This window comes from Branchiostoma floridae, chromosome 5, assembly GCF_000003815.2.
Source record: "Branchiostoma floridae strain S238N-H82 chromosome 5, Bfl_VNyyK, whole genome shotgun sequence".
Taxonomy (NCBI): domain Eukaryota; kingdom Metazoa; phylum Chordata; class Leptocardii; order Amphioxiformes; family Branchiostomatidae; genus Branchiostoma; species Branchiostoma floridae.
The window spans coordinates 9,380,461-9,400,028 of record NC_049983.1 but is presented as its reverse complement, the minus strand read 5'-3'; the positions used below and the strand labels follow the sequence as shown (position 1 = coordinate 9,400,028).

The window sequence follows — 19,568 nt, the reverse complement described above, 5'->3', positions numbered from 1 at the left end:
AAGTTATCATATGTCATTGTATCTATGCAAACGTATCAAAACAAATAACATCATTCTGATGTTAACTTTTACTAGTATTTTCTTTAGAATTAGATTTTGCATGAATGTCCTGCTACGGACAAAGACATGCATCTTTTAACTGCGTTAGAACAAGCTTTAACTTTACAAGGCTACCATTAAGTGCAAGAGAAGCATGTGACAGCACTGTTTTTAACAACTGATAAATGTCATGTCAGCGTTTGCAGACATCTATTGCTTCCAACCTTCCTCAGTCCCTATAATCTCAACTCCCTCAGGAACAGGAGCTAAATGAGCAAATCATCTCCCTTGCAAGAAAAGTGATTTTTAACAGCAGTACGGACAGGAAAAGTTCGTTCCCCTTAAGGTGATATCTCACTTCACTTGGGGCGCCGTGTGGCACTGCGGGGTTCGAAAAATTATTCAACAAATTTCAGAGATAAAGACCAAATTTTCTTGTCTTCTAAGACTTAGTAATCTTTTTACACATTATGCAATACATGTATCTAAATTATAAGAAGTCAGCAAAAATGTGCCGCAGTTAAAAAAAACCTACAGTTTTGCACCGGTGCCCCAAGTGCAGTGAGATACATGTACCACCTTTAAAGAGCAAATCATCTCCCTTGCAAGAAAAGTGATTTTTAACAGCAGTACGGACAGGAAAAGTTTGTTACCCTTCCAGTGGGTGTACCACACTGCTAATAGTGACTCTCCAATGACCTGCAAATACTTAGAATTCTGTAGAACAACTACAGAGGTGGTCCTGGTATCAGGCCTGAGTCTTATCACATCTCTGTATCAGTGGGGAGTGGGAGAGATAAAAAGTTTGTTTTACCATTTTGTAGCATGCCTGCATGCCCAAAGAATATCAAACCATTATCATAGTTGATCATGACAGTCGCATATGTGCATTGTACGACGAAAAAGTTTGAAGTTAATAGTGAAATTTTTAACCTATAGTATATACGATTAAAACACACTCTACCATTCAGAATTGATACCAACTATTTTGTGCTATGTTTAGAAGTGGCTCTATATATCAGGTGGATCCATCAATAATGCTTTGAAGTTAAATTCAGAAGAGCATCTGATGCTAAAACCAAGGAAGGCCAATACTCAAAATTTGGTTGCCTCGCTAAGAATTACGTGAATAAGGTGCCTTTCGTACGATTTATGAGAAATAGAAATAGGCTGCCTATGCCTTACAGAAAAGAGCATGAAGACCCTTTTAGAATAGACTAGTTTCTTACAATTATGAAATACTGTACCGTCAACCCTATTTTATTTGTTACAAAGAAAACACAATTTTTAACTGTTCTGAGTGCAAATAGCAGAGGTATGTGAGGAATTGAGGTATAGCTGTCCACATTGGGTGGTTGGACCTGTCAAACCTCGTTAGATTAAACCAGGCCAAGGTTAACCACCCACTGGGGCACCTAACTGGAAACACCTTGTAGGACGTCTCAAGGGGACTTCCCTTCTTGGCAAGTCTTCCCCTTCTTATCTGTGGTTCTTCTCATTAAGGCCTGTCTTTCTTAAGCAATGTAAAGCATTCCAGCTTATTATGAGTTAGACTCAAAGCTAGAAGTTATATTTTCTTCATATAAAGAGAAAATTCTTTTTCTCTGCCTTTTTTGTATGCTGCTTTGAATACATAAACTCTGGCAAGATTAGACTTTACTAAATAATCCTTTTTCTTCATAAAACTCCATATTCTTTAACTTAAGACTTTGCAAGACAAGAGATAGGAAAAAGATTAAAAGGACATTGAAACAAGGAGATAACTGAGTCTAAGAACATCATCTTTTTCTTCCTAAGTGTATAATGTATGTATGCCTCAATGTTGGAAGACCTCCAAGGGGTACAATGTACAAAGTCCCTGGCTATCATGTTGGAGATATATAGATCCGTACAGTGATCCCAGTGACCCCTCTCCATGTAGACTTGCACATCTGATATGCCTTGTCTCTTGAAAGAGCTTTGCAGCCAAAGTATCTCCGCTTTTAAAAAAGAAACGATGATTTCTCCCGATAACGTAATGCCATGTAGACAGCCCGAACAGTCGCCATATCTGATTAAAAAGTTTAAGTCGATCAATCTCTCGGAACTTAAATTACCGCGTATGATCTCCAAAAGTTTACTTAAAACTTCGATGACGCATCTAACGTGGCACAAAGTTTATCACAGGCGTACTTTTCCATCTCTTTAAGGAAGTTTGGAGGAACAGAAATGTCAGATGCTTTATTTTGGGGTCAAGCGGGGGAAAATATCAGCGCTTGTGCATAAATGGAATGTGTCATGTTCCATTTGGGCGCCTTGTCTCTGCCGTAGCATGATAACACCTGCATTTCCATGTATATTGAGAGGTGGAGACACTCTGGCGCGAGGATTTGTCTTTTAATCAAAGCCAACATATGTAAGAAACTCTGCCGCTGGTATGAATAGCAGCCGTGTCTCACTCATCTAAATGTAATTAACTAGAAAGATGGTATCAACCGACAGATTATTGGCAAAAAGTGGAACAATCAGATACATCAAAGTGGCGTTTTTCAGCGGGGTGCAATCGCGTCTGGCGTTCTTCTTGCCGTATCGAGTCATAGAAATTAAAGACGTTTTGCTGCTTCAGTTAGTACACCATCAGGAAACATTATAAGCCATATAAAATTCAAAGCAAGTTCAGCATTTAACAATTATACCTTTCCCTAAAACACTGTTTCGATATCTACTGTCTTGCCATATTGAAGGTAAGAATCGTAAGAAGTTTCACTGGACAGGTTCACTTTGAACACAAGCAGGAAAGATTATTAATCATACACATGTAGGTTATACATTTAACAATTATGCCTTTCCCTTAAACACTGGGTGATAATATTTACTTGCCATATCAGAGAATTTAAAAGAAGTTTTGTTGCTGCAGTTTCTATACTATCAGGAAAGGTTAGGCATACACAGACCTTGGTACATTGTACTACATAGGTTCTGCATTTAACAATAATCATTACGCCTTTCCCTAAAACACTGGGTGTTAATATTTAGTGGTTGCCAATATTTGGGGGAACAAATTAAGCTGAACTTGACGACCCGTTCCTTATCAGCCAACGAGCACAAAACGGCGCTGCAGGCGGGGGATTCAGCGATTCCGGGATACCCCGCCACGGTGGCAGGAGGTGCCGCAGCAGTTAATTTTGATCGTGACGGGGATGGATGGGGGAAATCTACATCCGCGGGAACTTGGACGACACGAAGTTGGTATCGCTCGCCGCTCCCGCGACAAGACTTACACCCGCCGCAGACACTTGGACCATATGTAAAGCTGAGGCACCCAGATAAAAGATATTTTCTCAGATCTAGAAATTAATAAAGAAAAGTCTCACATGAAAGACATTCACTGGTGACCCTTGGTCTATATAATACATCTCAACTGCAAGGTAGGTACTGTATGAAAACTTCTTAATAAGATAAAAGTTAAAACTCAAAGACACGATAAAAGTTGGTGGACTTAAATCAAAAAGAATTCAAATTTTCTGCTTTTAAGTGATCTGACGTTCTTCCTGTTCATTTGGTAAAATACTAATAATAATGAAGGGTATATTATTTTAATATAAGACATACATGAAACTACACCCGTATAATACATTGTACATAGAGCTATATATTACATGATAGTTGTTTTCCAGTTGCTTTGTTTTCACTCATCTGGAAGATAGACTGCTTGGGGGGTCTCAAAAACGTTTAACGCCCAATTCAAAGGAACCCCTTGCGTATGATGTTAAAATTGAGGAAAGCAATCATGCAAAATTTAGTCATCTCACTACAAATACTTTGAATAGGATCACTTTCCATACGAATAACGGGAAATCAAAATAAGCTGCCTACGCCTTGTGGACAAGAGCGTACAGACCCTCCTAGATTTAGTGCTAGTGTGACATAACTGCATAAAACAGCGCAAAACAGCACACACAGACTTTACCGCTGACTAGCAATTCTTCCTGCAATGTATGATTCATAAAAATGATTGACTACGCCTTGACTTCCGCAATTAGAAAAGCCAAAATTGGTTGCATGCCTTGCAGCACAATAGTTAAAGTCATGTGCACGATACCATCAGTCTGAGGCTGATTTACAAGGCAATGAGCAGAGAGCGAGCTGAAAGCACACAGAATGAAGGATGCTAATTTGCCGTAATAAAAATCACATCCAAGTGCAATAAAGCAGCGGGGAGTTGTGCTTGTGGATTATGTGGTATTCCGAAAGACACTAGCTAGAACATCTTTGTGCGGTCAGATCTAGATCTCAACTGGCAAACTTTAAAATCAAACAATCAAGGATTATTTGTTTGTTTTCGAGATCCGTATGTAGTCAATGGCTTACGATATCTCACTAGTCGAAACAGAGAATAACCTGGATACAGACCACAGACTGATCTCAAAAATATCTAAATATCTAAAAACAGATATTTTTGAGATTGGGCATGGGTCTGGTATCCAGGCTAAATAGAAAAGAGAGATTCTCCAAAATGAAACAAGCATATTGTATAATATGCTCCTCTTATCTCAAATAGTATGCACCAAGAGATGATATACTTAAAGTTCAATTATATGTGTTCTGTTTGTCTAATCAAAACAGAAAAGAAAGATGTGTTGCCATTATCTAAGTCTATACAAAAGTACCTTGTATATGCCATACTCTACCCATCTCTTGGAGAATGCACCGTATACCTTACAAACTTGAGCTTTCAATTTGTGGGAAGCTGACAGGAAAAAAATACCCCTTAAAAAATCCTGTTTGGCTGTACGGAAAATCCCATTGTCTGGCTGGCCTTTTCGCAGGGCCATAAAGGAGATGGGGCAATAATGCGGGAAAGGCCGGCATCTCCCAACCTGGCAATTTGAACGATGTGCGTTTTCCACGCAACCTGCCAGCACCCCCGCGGTTATGAAGCTACAATCCCCCAGATATCCCGTTATTTACGTGCCCAGATCGCAACGCGCGGAGAATCCCTCGCAGGCAGCGCTACCGCATCGCTTCAAGTTCATTAATCCCCGAGCCTGGCGTCGATTTCGCCCGCTCCCCGCTTCGGGCCAAACAGTTTATATGCCTACCCCGGCGAGCTGCCGCGCGAGGCAACTCATCATCGCAAATGCCGCAATAACCGTAATTGTGCGAAAACGCCTCGGGGTGGCAAAAGATTACGAAAACATCACTAATTACTGCAGGCGGGAGGGTTATCTCTGTCCGCACACCATCCCAATAGAGAACTAAAATGAAACAAATTGCCGCAAAGTTGTTGTATTCGGGAAGGTGCGATGGACTGATATCTACCTCCACGCAGATGAATCCCAAATCCAAATCAGCTGGAAAGAAACACCATGTTTGAATCTACCGTGGTGCCTGCAGGGGCTGTAAGACAAGAGCGGTGGGAGGATCATACAGGAGCGAGGCACCCTCAAGCCTAGATAAGCTGGACCCGGCGTTTCCGCCTAACTCTATCATCACAAACCGACTAACTCCACCCTACAGTTTCCTATGCCTAATCAGAACAACACACTGTCCCAACTTATTACAGGCTCCTCTTGGGAACATCTAATTTCTACATGTAGGAAATCAAATGTAGTATCTTAATTTGCACAGCTTATTAATTGCTAAGGCTGATCCCTCCACTTTTTCAGTGGATCTAAGACAAACCCCCAGCTTTTCTGGTGCTTAAGTTCTAAATCAAATACTAACTGATTAACATATGTATGTTTTATCATTTCTGCTGGTAATCCATGAATATTGCATTATTCCCTGTGTAGAGTGTATTACAAAAACAATAATGCATAGTAACAAGCTGGGTTGTGTTCCATCATGTAATTAAGCTGTTCCCTGCTATGAAAGGGTTTGTTCAAATTACAAACAATATCCTTACTCATGTATCAAAACAACAACAGCTATAGCTTGCTCTTGTACACATGTAATACCGTATATTCTCGAATAAAGTACGCACCCCAATTAAAGTACGCACCCCTGATTTTGGACAAGTCTTAGACAGATCTTTGGGACTGAAAGGTAAAATGGAAAAACTCAAATAAAGTACGCACCCCTTCTCCACCAGTTTTGAACAGACCTTTAACTGGATAAATTCAAATTTATGATGTTTTCCCCAGGTCATTTTGCATGAAATAACCTGCATTTACACTGTCATTGTCTCTATGAACTTGTGAATTGCCTACTGCAAATTATAAAAATCACTGAGAACTGGTAGAAGAAATCAGGAAAAACCAGTTGTACAAGTCAAAGTCACTAACTCAAAAGGATTGTATGCAAATGCCAATCTTATGTAAATCATGTTTAGACAATTTCTTTGTTTCATGTTTAGACAACTACAAGACAACAACAATGTGCATGTTTTGAAACATTACCTTGCTTTATTTTAGGCTTTTTTTACAATTTCTCTGTGCAGTGACCTCAAATAAAGTACGCACCCCAACTTTGGCAACAACTTGTAGCACCTTTTCAATTTTGAAAAGTTAAAAAAGTGCGTACTTTATTCGAGAATATACGGTACAATGTACATTTGAGCTCAATGTACATTAGAAGTGGGTATGAGCAGCAAAATTTGCATAGAAAAATATCAGAATAGCTAGCAAAATATCAATGCAATCAATCCAGAGGTACTTAACTTAAAGACATTCTGTCGGACACAATTGCACACAAATAGTCTGCTGCAGTACCAAGGTCGGCCACCAGGAGGCCCGAAATCAAGGAGGGCCGTCAGGTCAAGAATACCTACCCACGCACGTTCACAATATCATTGCAATCAATCCAGAGGTTTTTCAAATTTTCTGTCAGACATGCACGCACAAAAAAAAGTCTGCTGCAGTATCAAGGTTGGCCACCAGGGAGCCCAATAGCTAGGAGGACTGTCAGGTCAACAACAAAACCCGCGTAGCAATCATTGCAATCCATCCAAAGGTTCCTAACATATTCCACCTGACATGCACGTACAAATCACAATCCAAAAAACATTTTTCACTGAGGTAAAAATCTTTGGTAACTGGGTAACTGGCTACATGATCGTGGAATGTCAAAATTTATCTTTGAGCATCATAAAATTGTACTTTCAAATTCTCTCTTTTCCTACAAGAAATTTATTCTTTCATTCGGCAAATTAACTGAACCAACCTGAGCAAAATTTGCACCTCAAAATAAAGGAAAAATAGTATTTCAGGGGGTCTAGATTTTAAAATTTCCCCCTAGAATCATCAAGCCTCAACTGGATTTCAATTCAAATCCAAGGGATGGAAAAATTTTTTTGGGCAGGCTACAACACTGTGCTGTACCACTTTGGTGCTACATTACGTAATTCTCCTGCTGTTTCCAGGCATTGTGTTTGCTGGAGTCACAAGACCCTCGCCAGACTGATCATAGCAGATGATTGGGTGACATCTTCCAGCATCGACACTTCCGGTGACATTGGCACTTTATTCGCTTCCGCCACTTCCGCCAATTGTTGCGAACATCTCGAAATAGGACTCAAACCGTCTGGCTGCAAAAACACGCCACCACCGCGGCCGGAAAAAACAAATACTTTCGAAATGAAAGCACTTCCTACTGGCGGTTATCTGCAGGAAGCAGGGTAGGGACGCACGCGGGGGGAGGGGAACTCTCCGATCCCAACACCTTCCTGCGCCCGCCATACATCTGACATTCGGAAAAGAACAAAGCAAAGATGTTTCCTGCAATTCACATGGAACAGGCAGTCTGGCACCGCCGGGGGAATCGCGAGGCATCTCTAGCCGTGGCATCGGAGGAGCGATCTAATCTTCTACAAAACAACAGCTCAGGACAGGCTAGCCTTGATAATGGGAAGGACACACTTCTGTGTAAGCCCCGTATCTGTACAAAACATGATCTGTTCCAACTATCATGGTACTAACAGTAAAACTTACAGATGTACACACAAACTGAATAACATAAAGGTTTGAAGACAAAATGGGGATGCAACAGTCTCTCTCCTGCAGTGTTTTTGGCTACAGATGCCCTCAGAACTCTTAATTGCTTTTGGTTCTGTGCCCACACCGCCTCTTCGCACACAACCAACGTTCCCTTCCCTTCCGCTCGTAAGAATTACCTCCCAGGTCGCGTAACACGACAAAAGGTTTACATACAGATCGCAGCACAGTTCAAGCACTGTTTGTCATCTTCACTGATGACAAAATTTGCAGCCATTTTTCCTCTAACTTATTGTGCACTGCGTCAGGTTCTGTGTGTATGATATTTTTTGGTTTGCCTGTCTATCTCTCTGTTTCTGTTCTTTTGCAACAGTTACTGTTAATCTAACAAAGTCAGGGATGGTTTTTATTCTGGGTGAAGTGAGGCATGTTGTGTTAAGTGCCTTTCCAAGGACACAACATCAAGTAAGAAACCAGGAATCGAACCTGTGTGATCTTCATCTCCTTAGCCATCTTACTAATGGTTAGAGGAACTTAATGTAAGATATTGGCCCCAAAATTGAAAATGTTCTTGAGAACAAAACCTTCATGTGAATGACAATCATGTACTACCACTTTTCATACAGTACAGTGGAAGGTTTTTTGGGGTGGACTAATCATTTAGGAACACACCCGATAAGCTTGATAAGGAAATCTAAAGGGTTGATTTACCTTACCATGTAATGAAATGGTAGGAAACTTTGTTTTAAATATATATTTATGATACTTTTTCTGATGTTTTTGTGTGACGATTCTATTAGGATGTTGTTGTATCATATATATATTATGCCCAGTGTCCATATTTTATTTTGTTACTCCTGGAAGAGTGGTAGTCGCAGTTCCTGTGACGGCTAAAGGAGTTAATAAAACAACAAACAATAATTATTCAACAATGTTGTCCTAATCCAGTGGAAGCCGTGTACATTGCACACCCCATTTGTGTATTTCATGCAATTATCCGGATGGTGCAACAAAGCGAATTTATTAACCTGGACCGCACAACCACAGGATTTGGGGATTTTGTGCAATTAACAGAAGTGTGCGATTATCCGGTGCACAATTAACTGACTTCTACTGTATTACTCCATGAAGGCGCCAAAAAACTTGAAAACGACCTAGAGATGAAGGAAGTAGCTAGAAGGCATAAGAGACAAAATCCGTGCACAACAAGTGCTTTCAGATGCCCAACCTGTGGCAGACTGTGCAGAAGTGCAGCGGGTTTGGTTGCACATCGGCGAGTCCACCCGTCAGTGAACTGATCGTCCGACAGGATGACAAGGACAAGAAGAAGAACGTATTACATAATGGGCCTTCAAAACTTGGACTAACCCACCTCCTCCTGTAGGGGGTACCAGTTGGTGAGGACCTGGTTAGGCTCCAACTCTCTCAGCTCCACAATCCTCTCCCCCATGAAGTCTCCCGCGCCCAGAGTGTCGTGGTTCCACACCGTCAGCCGCAGTTTGGTCTCCGCCAGGATGCCCGCGGAACACGGGAACGCGAAGATCTCGTTGAACGTTGGATTCAGCGACTTCTTAACCACGTTTGTGTGTTTGATGCCCGATCCGGCCGGATCTGGAACTAGGTCCACCTGAAGATGTTTGAAAAGAAAGACATCTTTGATGGGAAAATCTTACCGGAAAGTTTGGAAAATAAGCATATCTTAACATTTTCATATCTTCTATTCACATCTTCATAATTCTTTAAAAATATTTCTTTCCTAGTCTTCACACCAAGTCCGGCTGGATCTCGCATTAGGTGCACCTGAAGATGTTTGAAAAAAGAAATTGTTTGCTCAGCAAAATTAAAGTTTGGAAAACATTACTTTAACTTTTAAGACTACAATATTTCTTTTTTCACCACATTTCTGTATTTGATACTTGTTCTGACTTGATCAGGAATTTGAACAGAAGTACTTGAAGTATTGGTCTTGTCTTCTTTCTTCAGGAACTTCAATAAAGGCTCTGAAAGTAGACTGAGAAAGCTCAACTATGCCCCCTAGCTGTTACAGATAGTACTGCAATCTTCACAATGAAATGATTCTGATGAAGTCTTAGACTACATGTTTAAATCTCTCCTGTCATCATTCTTCCAACTTTCCCTGAATAGAAAAAAGGTAAACAGGCTTCTTTCAGTTATGCTATCAACTTAATGAATAAATGGATACTTAGTGTAAATTTTTGCTCAACAGAGCACAACAAAGACAAAACATATAGTCGAATGTTTGAAACAGTAATATACATGTAGTCTATGAAAATACATTCGGTGAATGGTGAAAATGTAGTACTTTATGGGTTTAGCTCAGTGCTGTCTCCAGCTTGAAATTTATTTCCGTCCCTAATATTTTTGGGTGGAGGGATCGGGCCAAAGGCCCGACGCGAGCGCCGCAGGCGCTCGCTAAACTAGGGGGGTCCGGGGGCATGCTCCCCCGGGAAAATTTTAAAATCAAACCCTCTAAAACGCTATTTTACGTATTTTCAGAGGCAAAATTTCATTCCACAAAGTAGGACTACCGACACCCCACGATCTCGAAACAATAAGCTTTGTTCCGACTGCCCCGCCACTTGGTCGGGCATTTCGCTGACGAAATGTTTTGTTTGTTATATGTATAATAAGCAGTGTTACGTTTACACTCTGAAATTACACTCATGATACTTGTTCGTCGTCATTTTCACGTATTTGTAGATGATTTGTGGATAGTTCGGGGGCTGGATAACGCCACTGGTGTTGGCATTATTGGCCAAGGTCCATTGGCGCATTTCAGCTTGTAAGATCGTATTAAAACTTAAAGGAAGTTTACTTCACATATTTTGTCTGGTACTGATTGCTCATGATCAGTTAAGTTACTATATTTTGCTTAATAACTCTTCATTTTGCTGGTGCTGTGTTGTTGTTTCTTTAACCATCAAGAAATGTGCATTTCTCGACAAAATTATCACCTTACTGCTCATCGTCCAGTACCGTCCAAAGGGTACAGATTTGCAAATATCGGAGAAAAATTGGCAACAGCGATCATGTTCATAGCGCTGGGTAAGAATACTGTGATATACAGGATGAAACAGTCTCCCGATAGTTATTTTCTGATATAAAATAAATGTCAATCCGAATTCCAAAATTCAACCCAATTAAACTACGCAGAACAAAGATAGTTCTCACGGCTAGACTTTCCGTAAGGGGCAACCTACGCGGGGGCATGTCGATGGGGTTGGCAGTCAACCGTCAAAAGAAGCGGGCTGACCGTGAAAATAGTCTCCTACTTACATTTTTCGGCGGGCAACTTCCGTATAATTTTAGTGGAAGGTCGGCAAAAAAGATATACAAGTTTGATTCCCGACATTTCCCCGTGAAAACAGCGTTACATACCGCCGAAAAATATGTATGCAAGCTGTAATAGCAGCGAGTTGGAAAATGCAACTGGACGTGTTGTTACCATGGTAGCAGCATTGGCGGCAGCCTTTTGATATAGCGCCTGTGACAGGGTGTGTGTCATAATTCCACAAATCCAATCAACTTTGCACCAATCACAGCCAGCAGCGGCGCGGACAAAGCGGTAACACCATGTCAATCACGAAGAAGCGCGGAACTTTACGAACACGGCGCTGCGAACTAGGTCCCAAATCCAAGCACAAACGTGCTTTTGAAGATACATTTCGCAAGAATCGGCCCTGGCTTTGTCACATCGTAGACGTAGACGGTGAGAATATGGTCTGTTTACAGTTTGCACGATGGTTGTAGTCTTGTAGAACTATGAAAATCACCAGTGTGACGGTTTACTGAGGCCTCCGCGGTCCGACACACACACGACGGCCGAGAGAGAAAGATAATTTCTAAACTGCCGTGTCAGGTTCATAATGAATTGCAGTTTCCCGGTAATGTTGATTTTAAATCGTATAAGGGCCAGATGATTCCAATCGGCATTGCAAAATAAAGCAGTGGTTAGGTAAGATAACGCCGCAGCCCCGCCTTCTCTTGCGCCACGGGAATAGCACGTTTTGCCGATCTCTGATTTCCACACATCTCCGTATGTCGGGGCCGCATGAGACAATGTTTATTTCGCGGCTTGGAAAGTGGAGGCGTGGTGAAGGAAAAGTCGATTAAATTTGAAGTCGGAAGCCTATTTTAGTTATTGAATCTGCCTTTTTAAGCTAACAAAACTGCATTTTTATGTCATAATACTAAGATTTTTTGGGACGGAATGGGTGAATTTTTTTTCCGTCCCGACGAGTAAATTTCCGTCCAGGGACGGAGGGACGGGTCCTGGAGACAGCACTGGTTTAGCTATAGTCAGTTTGTCAAAATGCATAATAAACTGATTTAAAAACTATCCATAGAATGCTTAATAACACACACACCTGCACAAATGCATTGGCAACTTTTCCCCGAAGGTCCTTTGGCGACAGGTCTCGTGCCCCTACCACCTTTACCAGCAGCAGCGATTGGTCGGACTTGTACTTGATTGACACCTTCAGTTCACCCATCACGTCTCCGATACTCTTCATCACTGCAGGGTCCATCTTCTTAAACAGCTGGGTCAGGATCACTGCACTCTCCTGGAGGTACACAAAACAGAAATCAAAAACTCCCCTGCAGTTCCAGAGCAACTTGCTAGGGGACCCAAACACACACCATGTATTCCTTAAATCACAAGCTATCTGCCACCAAAAAATCAAGACCACAGCACGTTCAGGTCAAAAGATACACTCTCCTGGAGACAAACACAAAACAGAAATCAAAAACTCCCCTGCAGTTCCAGAGCAAGGTACTAGGGGGCCCAAACATACACCACTTCTTCCTTACATCACAAACTATCTGCCACCAAAAAATCAAGACCATGTAGCACATTCAGGTCAAAAGATACACTCTCCTGGAGGTACACAAAACAGGAATAAAAAACTCCCCTGCAGTTCCAGAGCAAGCTACTAGGGGGGGGCCCAAACATATGCCACATATTCCTTACATCACAAGCTATCTGCCACCAAAAAATCAAGACCACAGCATATCGAAGCGAAAAGATACAAAAAAAGGAATTTCTGCTGCAGTACCAAGGTCACACACCAGGGGTCCAAAATCAACTTTGACCTTGGTCTCCCCAACACCTGCCCACATACCAATACAATAATCCAAAGAGAGGTTCTTGAGTTATGCTGCGAACAAAAACCTAGAAACACAACAGATTGGACAAAGGAGGCTGTATGGAAATCAGTCATGAACTAGGATGAGGGGGCATACAGACTTAGTCATGGTTGGGACAGCATTCTTGCCAAATAGACACACATTGCTAATAAAGACTCCTAAGTTTTGAAAATAACACAATAAATGCTATCACAACACAATTGATAGGACAATCATCAAGACAAAAAGAACCTGACAAGAAAAAGTTTGGGAAGAACGTCACTTAACTCCAGTGCTACATGACAAAATACTGTTTGTGATTTTCGCGAGGCAGTCTTACCACGAACTTAAAACCACCTCGAACATTTTTCCATTACAGTATGTGACTACAGTGTATGGCACTACCGCGAACTTGAAACCACCGCGAACACTCAAATTTCCCGCTTACGCGAAATTAAGTCCCTGCGAACTTAAATGCATTTACAGTAACCTTATAATTGTATTCTTCCTCTTCTTCCTCCTGCTCTTCCCTTGTGAAGACATTCCGATTCGCGGTCCGTCGCTCTTTAGCCGTCGTCATGACTCGAGCCATTCCCTCAATCACTTCTGGGTTCTTCGTGTCATTGTCAGGTGACCTTTGACCAACCGCTGGCTCCGATGCCCCATTACCCATGGTGCAGTGTGAGAGAAGGACCTGTACTGCCGACAGATCTGGAACAAAGAGATCAAAATGTTATTACAAAAGAAAGTGAATCATGACTGTTGTTGTTTATATCCGGGGTATTCGGCGACTGGTGCCTACCTGGACACCAGTAGATTGGATTAAAAACTGATATTTCAATTAGCAGACCAAATTACGTGTTAATATGTAGATCAATCATTCGCCAAACACCTGCTTTTTGCCTACCACTACGTCACCGTGACATCATCACGATTGCTCGTATAGGCATGCTCACAGTTGAGCGTACGCATGTCAAAGGTGAAAGCTGCTGACATTGACTCAGGAGCAGACATAAAGTATGAAGAAGACTTAAATCATAATCTGACAAGAGGATTTAAATCATGATCTGTTCAATTAATAATAAAGGAAAAAGAAAGCGAAATTTGAGATCAGGATTGGGGGGGGGGGGAAATGTGAAAATATAAAGCAAATTAGTCTTAAACAGTCTGGCTATCTTTACGCAACACAGTAGTCGACTTTACTACCCACTTTACGCCGTCTGACGTTCATGCGTAAACATGGCCATCGAAATGTACCATCTTGAGCTCTACTCCTCTTGCAGATAATTTTTGTGTAACAGTTCAACCGACGCCTGCATGCCTGCACGAGGTTTCAACGACTTTGTGACCATCTTACGGTAAAATTCGGGTTCTAACCTCAAATCTGACCATACAATTCTGTTCAGGACTTACAAAACTGTACCGAAGAAACCTGTAACAGTTCTGACCCGTCTGCAAACACCGGGTCCAAGTTGTATAAACTACTGACAAGAAAGTTTTCATTGGCCGCCATCTTTCTTTTTCTTTTCAAGTGCACAGATTGCCACTTGCGAGCACTAGAAAGTCTTCAGGTTACCTCTGATCTTACCTGGTTGTATATAGATCGTTCTGCACTATGGAACACTACACGATACTGCCCCTGGTACTCAAGATTTGTGTCTCCATTCGTTATTTCACGAAGGAAACTGTCCTCGTCTCCCGCTCTTGCTCTGACGTCAAAGCTTCCTCGTCTCTTGGAAACAAGGTGATTATCTTCGCGGTACAGCAGCGCCCCCTAGCGATATAGGAACAAAATACTAACATTGGGCTCGCCAGCGCTGGACAATTTACCTAGAGACTTTTCATCAAAATCTACTGTACCAAGAGACACTCAGCACCACGTTCACGTCTAGCGAAATATATAAGACGTGGACATCAACAACAACAACAACAAGAACTTAACTTTTTCACGAAACTTTGTAGACTATTGAGCAAGTAAATTCTATATACATTGTATGGCATTCACTGCACACTACAAATGTAACGTTTAAGTTATATGTTAGCATGTGAAAGAACAAACAAGGCCTACATTAACCAAGAACTACAGCGACAAAACTTGACATAACAGTTACATTGAACATCTATAACCAACAAAGAATTTTATTCCTTTGTGAAGTGATACATTATTTGATTCATTTTAATAGTGGTATCGGTGTTAATAACAGAATAAGATTACCATTTCTTTGACAAAGAAAACTATCATTACCAGAGCACATCTCTATTCATCTCTGTATCATGCTGCAAACTGACCATGGTACTTCAGAGGGTGTTTTACTTTTATTTTTTAAGTAAACTTATGTGAAATACCTCATGGTGGATTGCTATTATTTTTGAAGTGTTGCCCTGGAAGAAGTTACATTAGTTTTGGTCCATTGGCGGCTAGTTTTGGAATTGCAATAATTTCATTTTCATTTGGTCTCTTCGGATAATTGTGTGTCGAACTGCCTGAGTCTTTACTACTGCCAAAGAGGGAAATACAGTGTCAACCATGCCTCTGTCAAAGTTCAGGAGTGTAGCCTGGACACCATTCGAAATGTAGTTCGCTCCGGCGTGAATTATACATTAACGTTATATACAGTCGCTTCTCTGCTGTTCCAGCTGAGATCCTTGACCACGTACGTTAACGTCTGGAATCGTCCAAATCTTGCAAGAGCGAACACAGGAGCGAACTACTACCCGTATGGTACCCAGGCTATCACTGAGGAGTGTGGAACCAAGACGGAAACAGAAAGTTGCTTGTAGGATGGGAAAATAGCGCAATCAACATCAGAAGCTGCTGAGGCACGACGGGTACACGAGAGGGTAAAAGTGCAGGAGTACCGGTCAAAAGAGACACAAGAGGCAACAGAAAAACGGCTTGCAGCTATGATTTCGCACTGTTATTTTAGTCATTCTTTGTCCTTTCGTTGACCACGTACCCCGCCAAAAATCCACCATCATAAAACCCCAAACAACCCCTATACAAACACTGAATATTTGTGTGTGTTTTTTTTTTTTGCTGCATCTTTTGTCTCCAGAGATATGATTTCATTTCATTTCAGTTTGCTTCATACTTCGTTAAATGTCGTTTATCTCGTTCCGTTTTGCACTTTCTGTACCTCCCATTTCGTTTCTTTTCGTTCCTTTTCATTCCATTTCGTTCCTATTAATATTCGTTCCATTTCGCACTTTCGGCACACCCGACCAGGGTGGTCATGGGATTGTGAACATAGGGCCTTGGGTGGCATCAAATGCGGTTCACTTCTGCAAAGTGCGACAATGAATCAAGGCAATTTGAGAAAACTGCAGTGAGGAAACATTCAGACAAGCCAAAAGACAATACTTACCCTTTTGAGGCTGGGACACTGAACGAAAAAAAAAAACAACTTATTAATGGCAACATTGTTGACAAATGGGAACTCAAGGCCAGAGCCCTGCCATGAAGTTGTTCAACTGGTTGATCTCGTAAGTAAGTAGAAGACCTTCAGGGGCCATTTTGTGCGCTTACAGCTAGCCTGCTGTGTCATCGCAAGAGGTTCTTATACTTTGTGAAAAATTCTCTTTGCTTCAACTGACCCTCCACATGGGTTCTAGCTGTCTCAAATAACGGATGAGACGTGCGGACACATAAACAGAAGGAGCAGGTACTTCTTCTGTCACCAATGCCTCGTGGATAAAGTTGTAGGGTAAGTATCGATGCTCTTCAGTCATGTATGAGTAAGGTAGGGAGAGTAGTCTTTTCTTAGCAGCACTGAATTTCAGGACATCACCGAATGCAATCGTCTTTTTCCGATCACGTCTACTTTGTGAGTTGACCACAGAAGTCATACTGCTATTGATACAGTGTCGCTGTGTCAGATCAGGCCATGAAATGTGCCCTCGCAATGTTTGCAAGTCAGAGAACCCTTGTAGTTTACGCAATGAAGAAGACTTTCACTAGAATCAAGGGTTACCACATTAACTTTTGCCTTGCCGTCACGCAGTTTTTTTGTTGGGGGGGTCCATTGATTATGGAATAGCCGACTCACAAACAAACCACGTCAATTTACACACAATGATAAACAGCCTGACACTCATTGTGTTCCGGAGAACTTGGCTCAAATCACAAGGGATCTAAAGGCAGGTAAAGTCGGAGTATTGCACGGTTAAAGCCGCAGCTAAATCAAGGCTTGTACTTGTCGGCCACGTTAGAGACCAACCAATCGGTATCCTCGATCCCGTCAAGGCCACACAAGCTTTTTCAAACTTCTTAACACCCCCACCCACCCACCCCCCAATATACCGTCTTCTTAATATGTTGCTCAACAAACGCCGCCTTCAATTCTGTAATCTTCTTGGCCTTGGAAATTTGCCGTGCTCAGTAAGCGCTAGAGAGAGTGCCTCCAGGCATGTCACAATGCATAAAAGGCGATGTGATGGCCTTGTCCAAAACAGTATTGTAGCAAACTGACCAGACAGCAGGATTCCTATACTATAGATCATAAGTGCACATGTACCCGTAGGGGATGTAACATCTATTATCATAATACCGGCACGTTTATGACGATTTCTCTAGCCATACTGATTTGACAAATTGTCAACGCATCATTTTCTCCAGTTACATGTTGCTGTTATAGCTTACCCTTGCCACTTCTTCTGTGTAACTTTTCTGCCACTCTTGTCTTGCTAAAAGCGTAATATTGTACTTGTAACACGCCGCGGAATTACACGGCGAACGGGCGCGTGGTTCAGAGGGGGTACAAAATACCGGCCGGAAGAAACACGGCACAATTAACTGTCGCTATGTACCTTTATACATCCTCCATGTTCCTTCATTTTCTGTTACTAAATGCATAAAACATAAACCTGCATGAGCATACAAAATGTCATAAGAAAACGGACGTATACTGTCAAGAATTTTCATTTAAGGGGGCACACACCAGTTTATTTGGGGTTTCAATTGGAGGCGGCATACCCTAAAGTCTAGCGACCAGCTCTACCAGGGAATTATCCTGAAGCAAAATAACTGTATATCTGGTGAAAGCATATTCCTTTAGCTACAAGACAAACTAAGTTTCGATCCTTCAACTTCTCTGATTTTAAAAAATTAGAGGGAAAAAACATTATTTTCATGTAAAAAATAATGCAAAAAATCGGGCATTTTGGCATTGAAAGAAAAACATGAAGATGATTTTCCCGGCAAACACGACTGCTACTGTCAGAAAGAGCAAAACCTAACGAGTAATCCAGCTAATTATAAAGAAAATTCTAGTACTACAGTTTTTTTAATCATCCACGGCGCGCGGCATTACAACTGGGCTTAACACAGCGCTTCAGAGGTCAATCTAGGTCACGAGCCTAATCACATTCAGGCGTAGGAATATCCCGATAGTAAGACGCGGACCAAAACACAATTTGCACCGAAAACACACCATTTCCTACGCTTTTCAGCCATGTAACCGTTGAATGTCATTTCGCAGGAAATAATGAGAAATGTCAACTCAAACATGGGCCCTCGGAAGCCTTTCGTCACTTTTTTCTCGCGCACTAGCTCGGACCCTGTCGCGGAAGAACTGGTGTGTGCACCGTTAACTTTTGCCTGTCACAACCGCTGTGACGTAACACTTTACTGCTAGCGTAGATATGAAAATGGCGGGAAAATGGCTGCGTACGTTCAATTTTGCCCATTCAGTCGTAGATCCGGGCTATTATGCAACGATACGGTTCTTCGCACTTTTACATGAGTTGTAGGTCACCAACAGAAATTCAAGATTGCTGTTGAATCATGTTCGTCTTGTGCCGTGAGCACATGTGATTATTATCTACAAATCTGGCAATGAATGTGACGGTGTGTTCGTCCCACGACGAGCTGCCTGTCCCGAAAAAGATACTGAAAACTTTTCGCCTTGTTGTCTTCGAATGCATTGTAATCGATGCTTTGTAAATGATGTATTGGACACCTGGATGTCTGAAGTGTGCATACCTCAGAAATAACTATTGTTGCATGTGTAGATCTCTTTAAATTGCATTATTTTTTATCGGCCGGTATTATGCCTTATGGCCGGTATTATGCCAATGCATGTTACCCAATATGCTAAAATTATACTTTCTGAGTGCGTTTTAACATACCTTCCCAGTTGAATTATTACTTAGGTTGGTATCTCACTGCACACACGAATTTCAGAGATAAAGAACGAATTTTCTTTCGTTTTGTGTATTTTGTTGTTATATTTTTACGTATTACGCAATATCCAAATTATAAAGAAAAGTCGGCGAAAATACCACAACAGTGCCGCTGTGAACGAACCCCGCAGTGCCGCACCGGTGCCCTAAGTGCAATGAGATGCTACCTATAGATAGACAATATAACATACCTTAATCTAATCACTGACAAGAAGAAACATAGGATCGTTGTCAAACCATGCAAAACAACAATTAAAATTAATTCATGCTGCCTAGGGGGGTCCTAGG

General features: G+C 41.5%; 1 protein-coding gene across 1 annotated transcript in view; it reads right to left on the bottom strand.

Moving 5' to 3' along the window:
• LOC118416143 (synaptotagmin-9-like) overlaps positions 1-14,858 on the bottom strand; it is a 69,600-nt gene extending 54,742 nt beyond the window's left edge. Inside the window, exons 1-4 of the mRNA XM_035821220.1 lie at positions 14,689-14,858; positions 13,591-13,811; positions 12,341-12,538; positions 9,325-9,579 (exon numbers count right to left, since the gene is read on the bottom strand). Coding sequence (XP_035677113.1) covers positions 9,325-9,579; positions 12,341-12,538; positions 13,591-13,773 — 636 coding nt within the window. The 5' untranslated portion in view covers positions 13,774-13,811; positions 14,689-14,858. The remainder of the gene's footprint in view (positions 1-9,324; positions 9,580-12,340; positions 12,539-13,590; positions 13,812-14,688) is intronic.
• Positions 14,859-19,568: the final 4,710 nt, after the last annotated feature.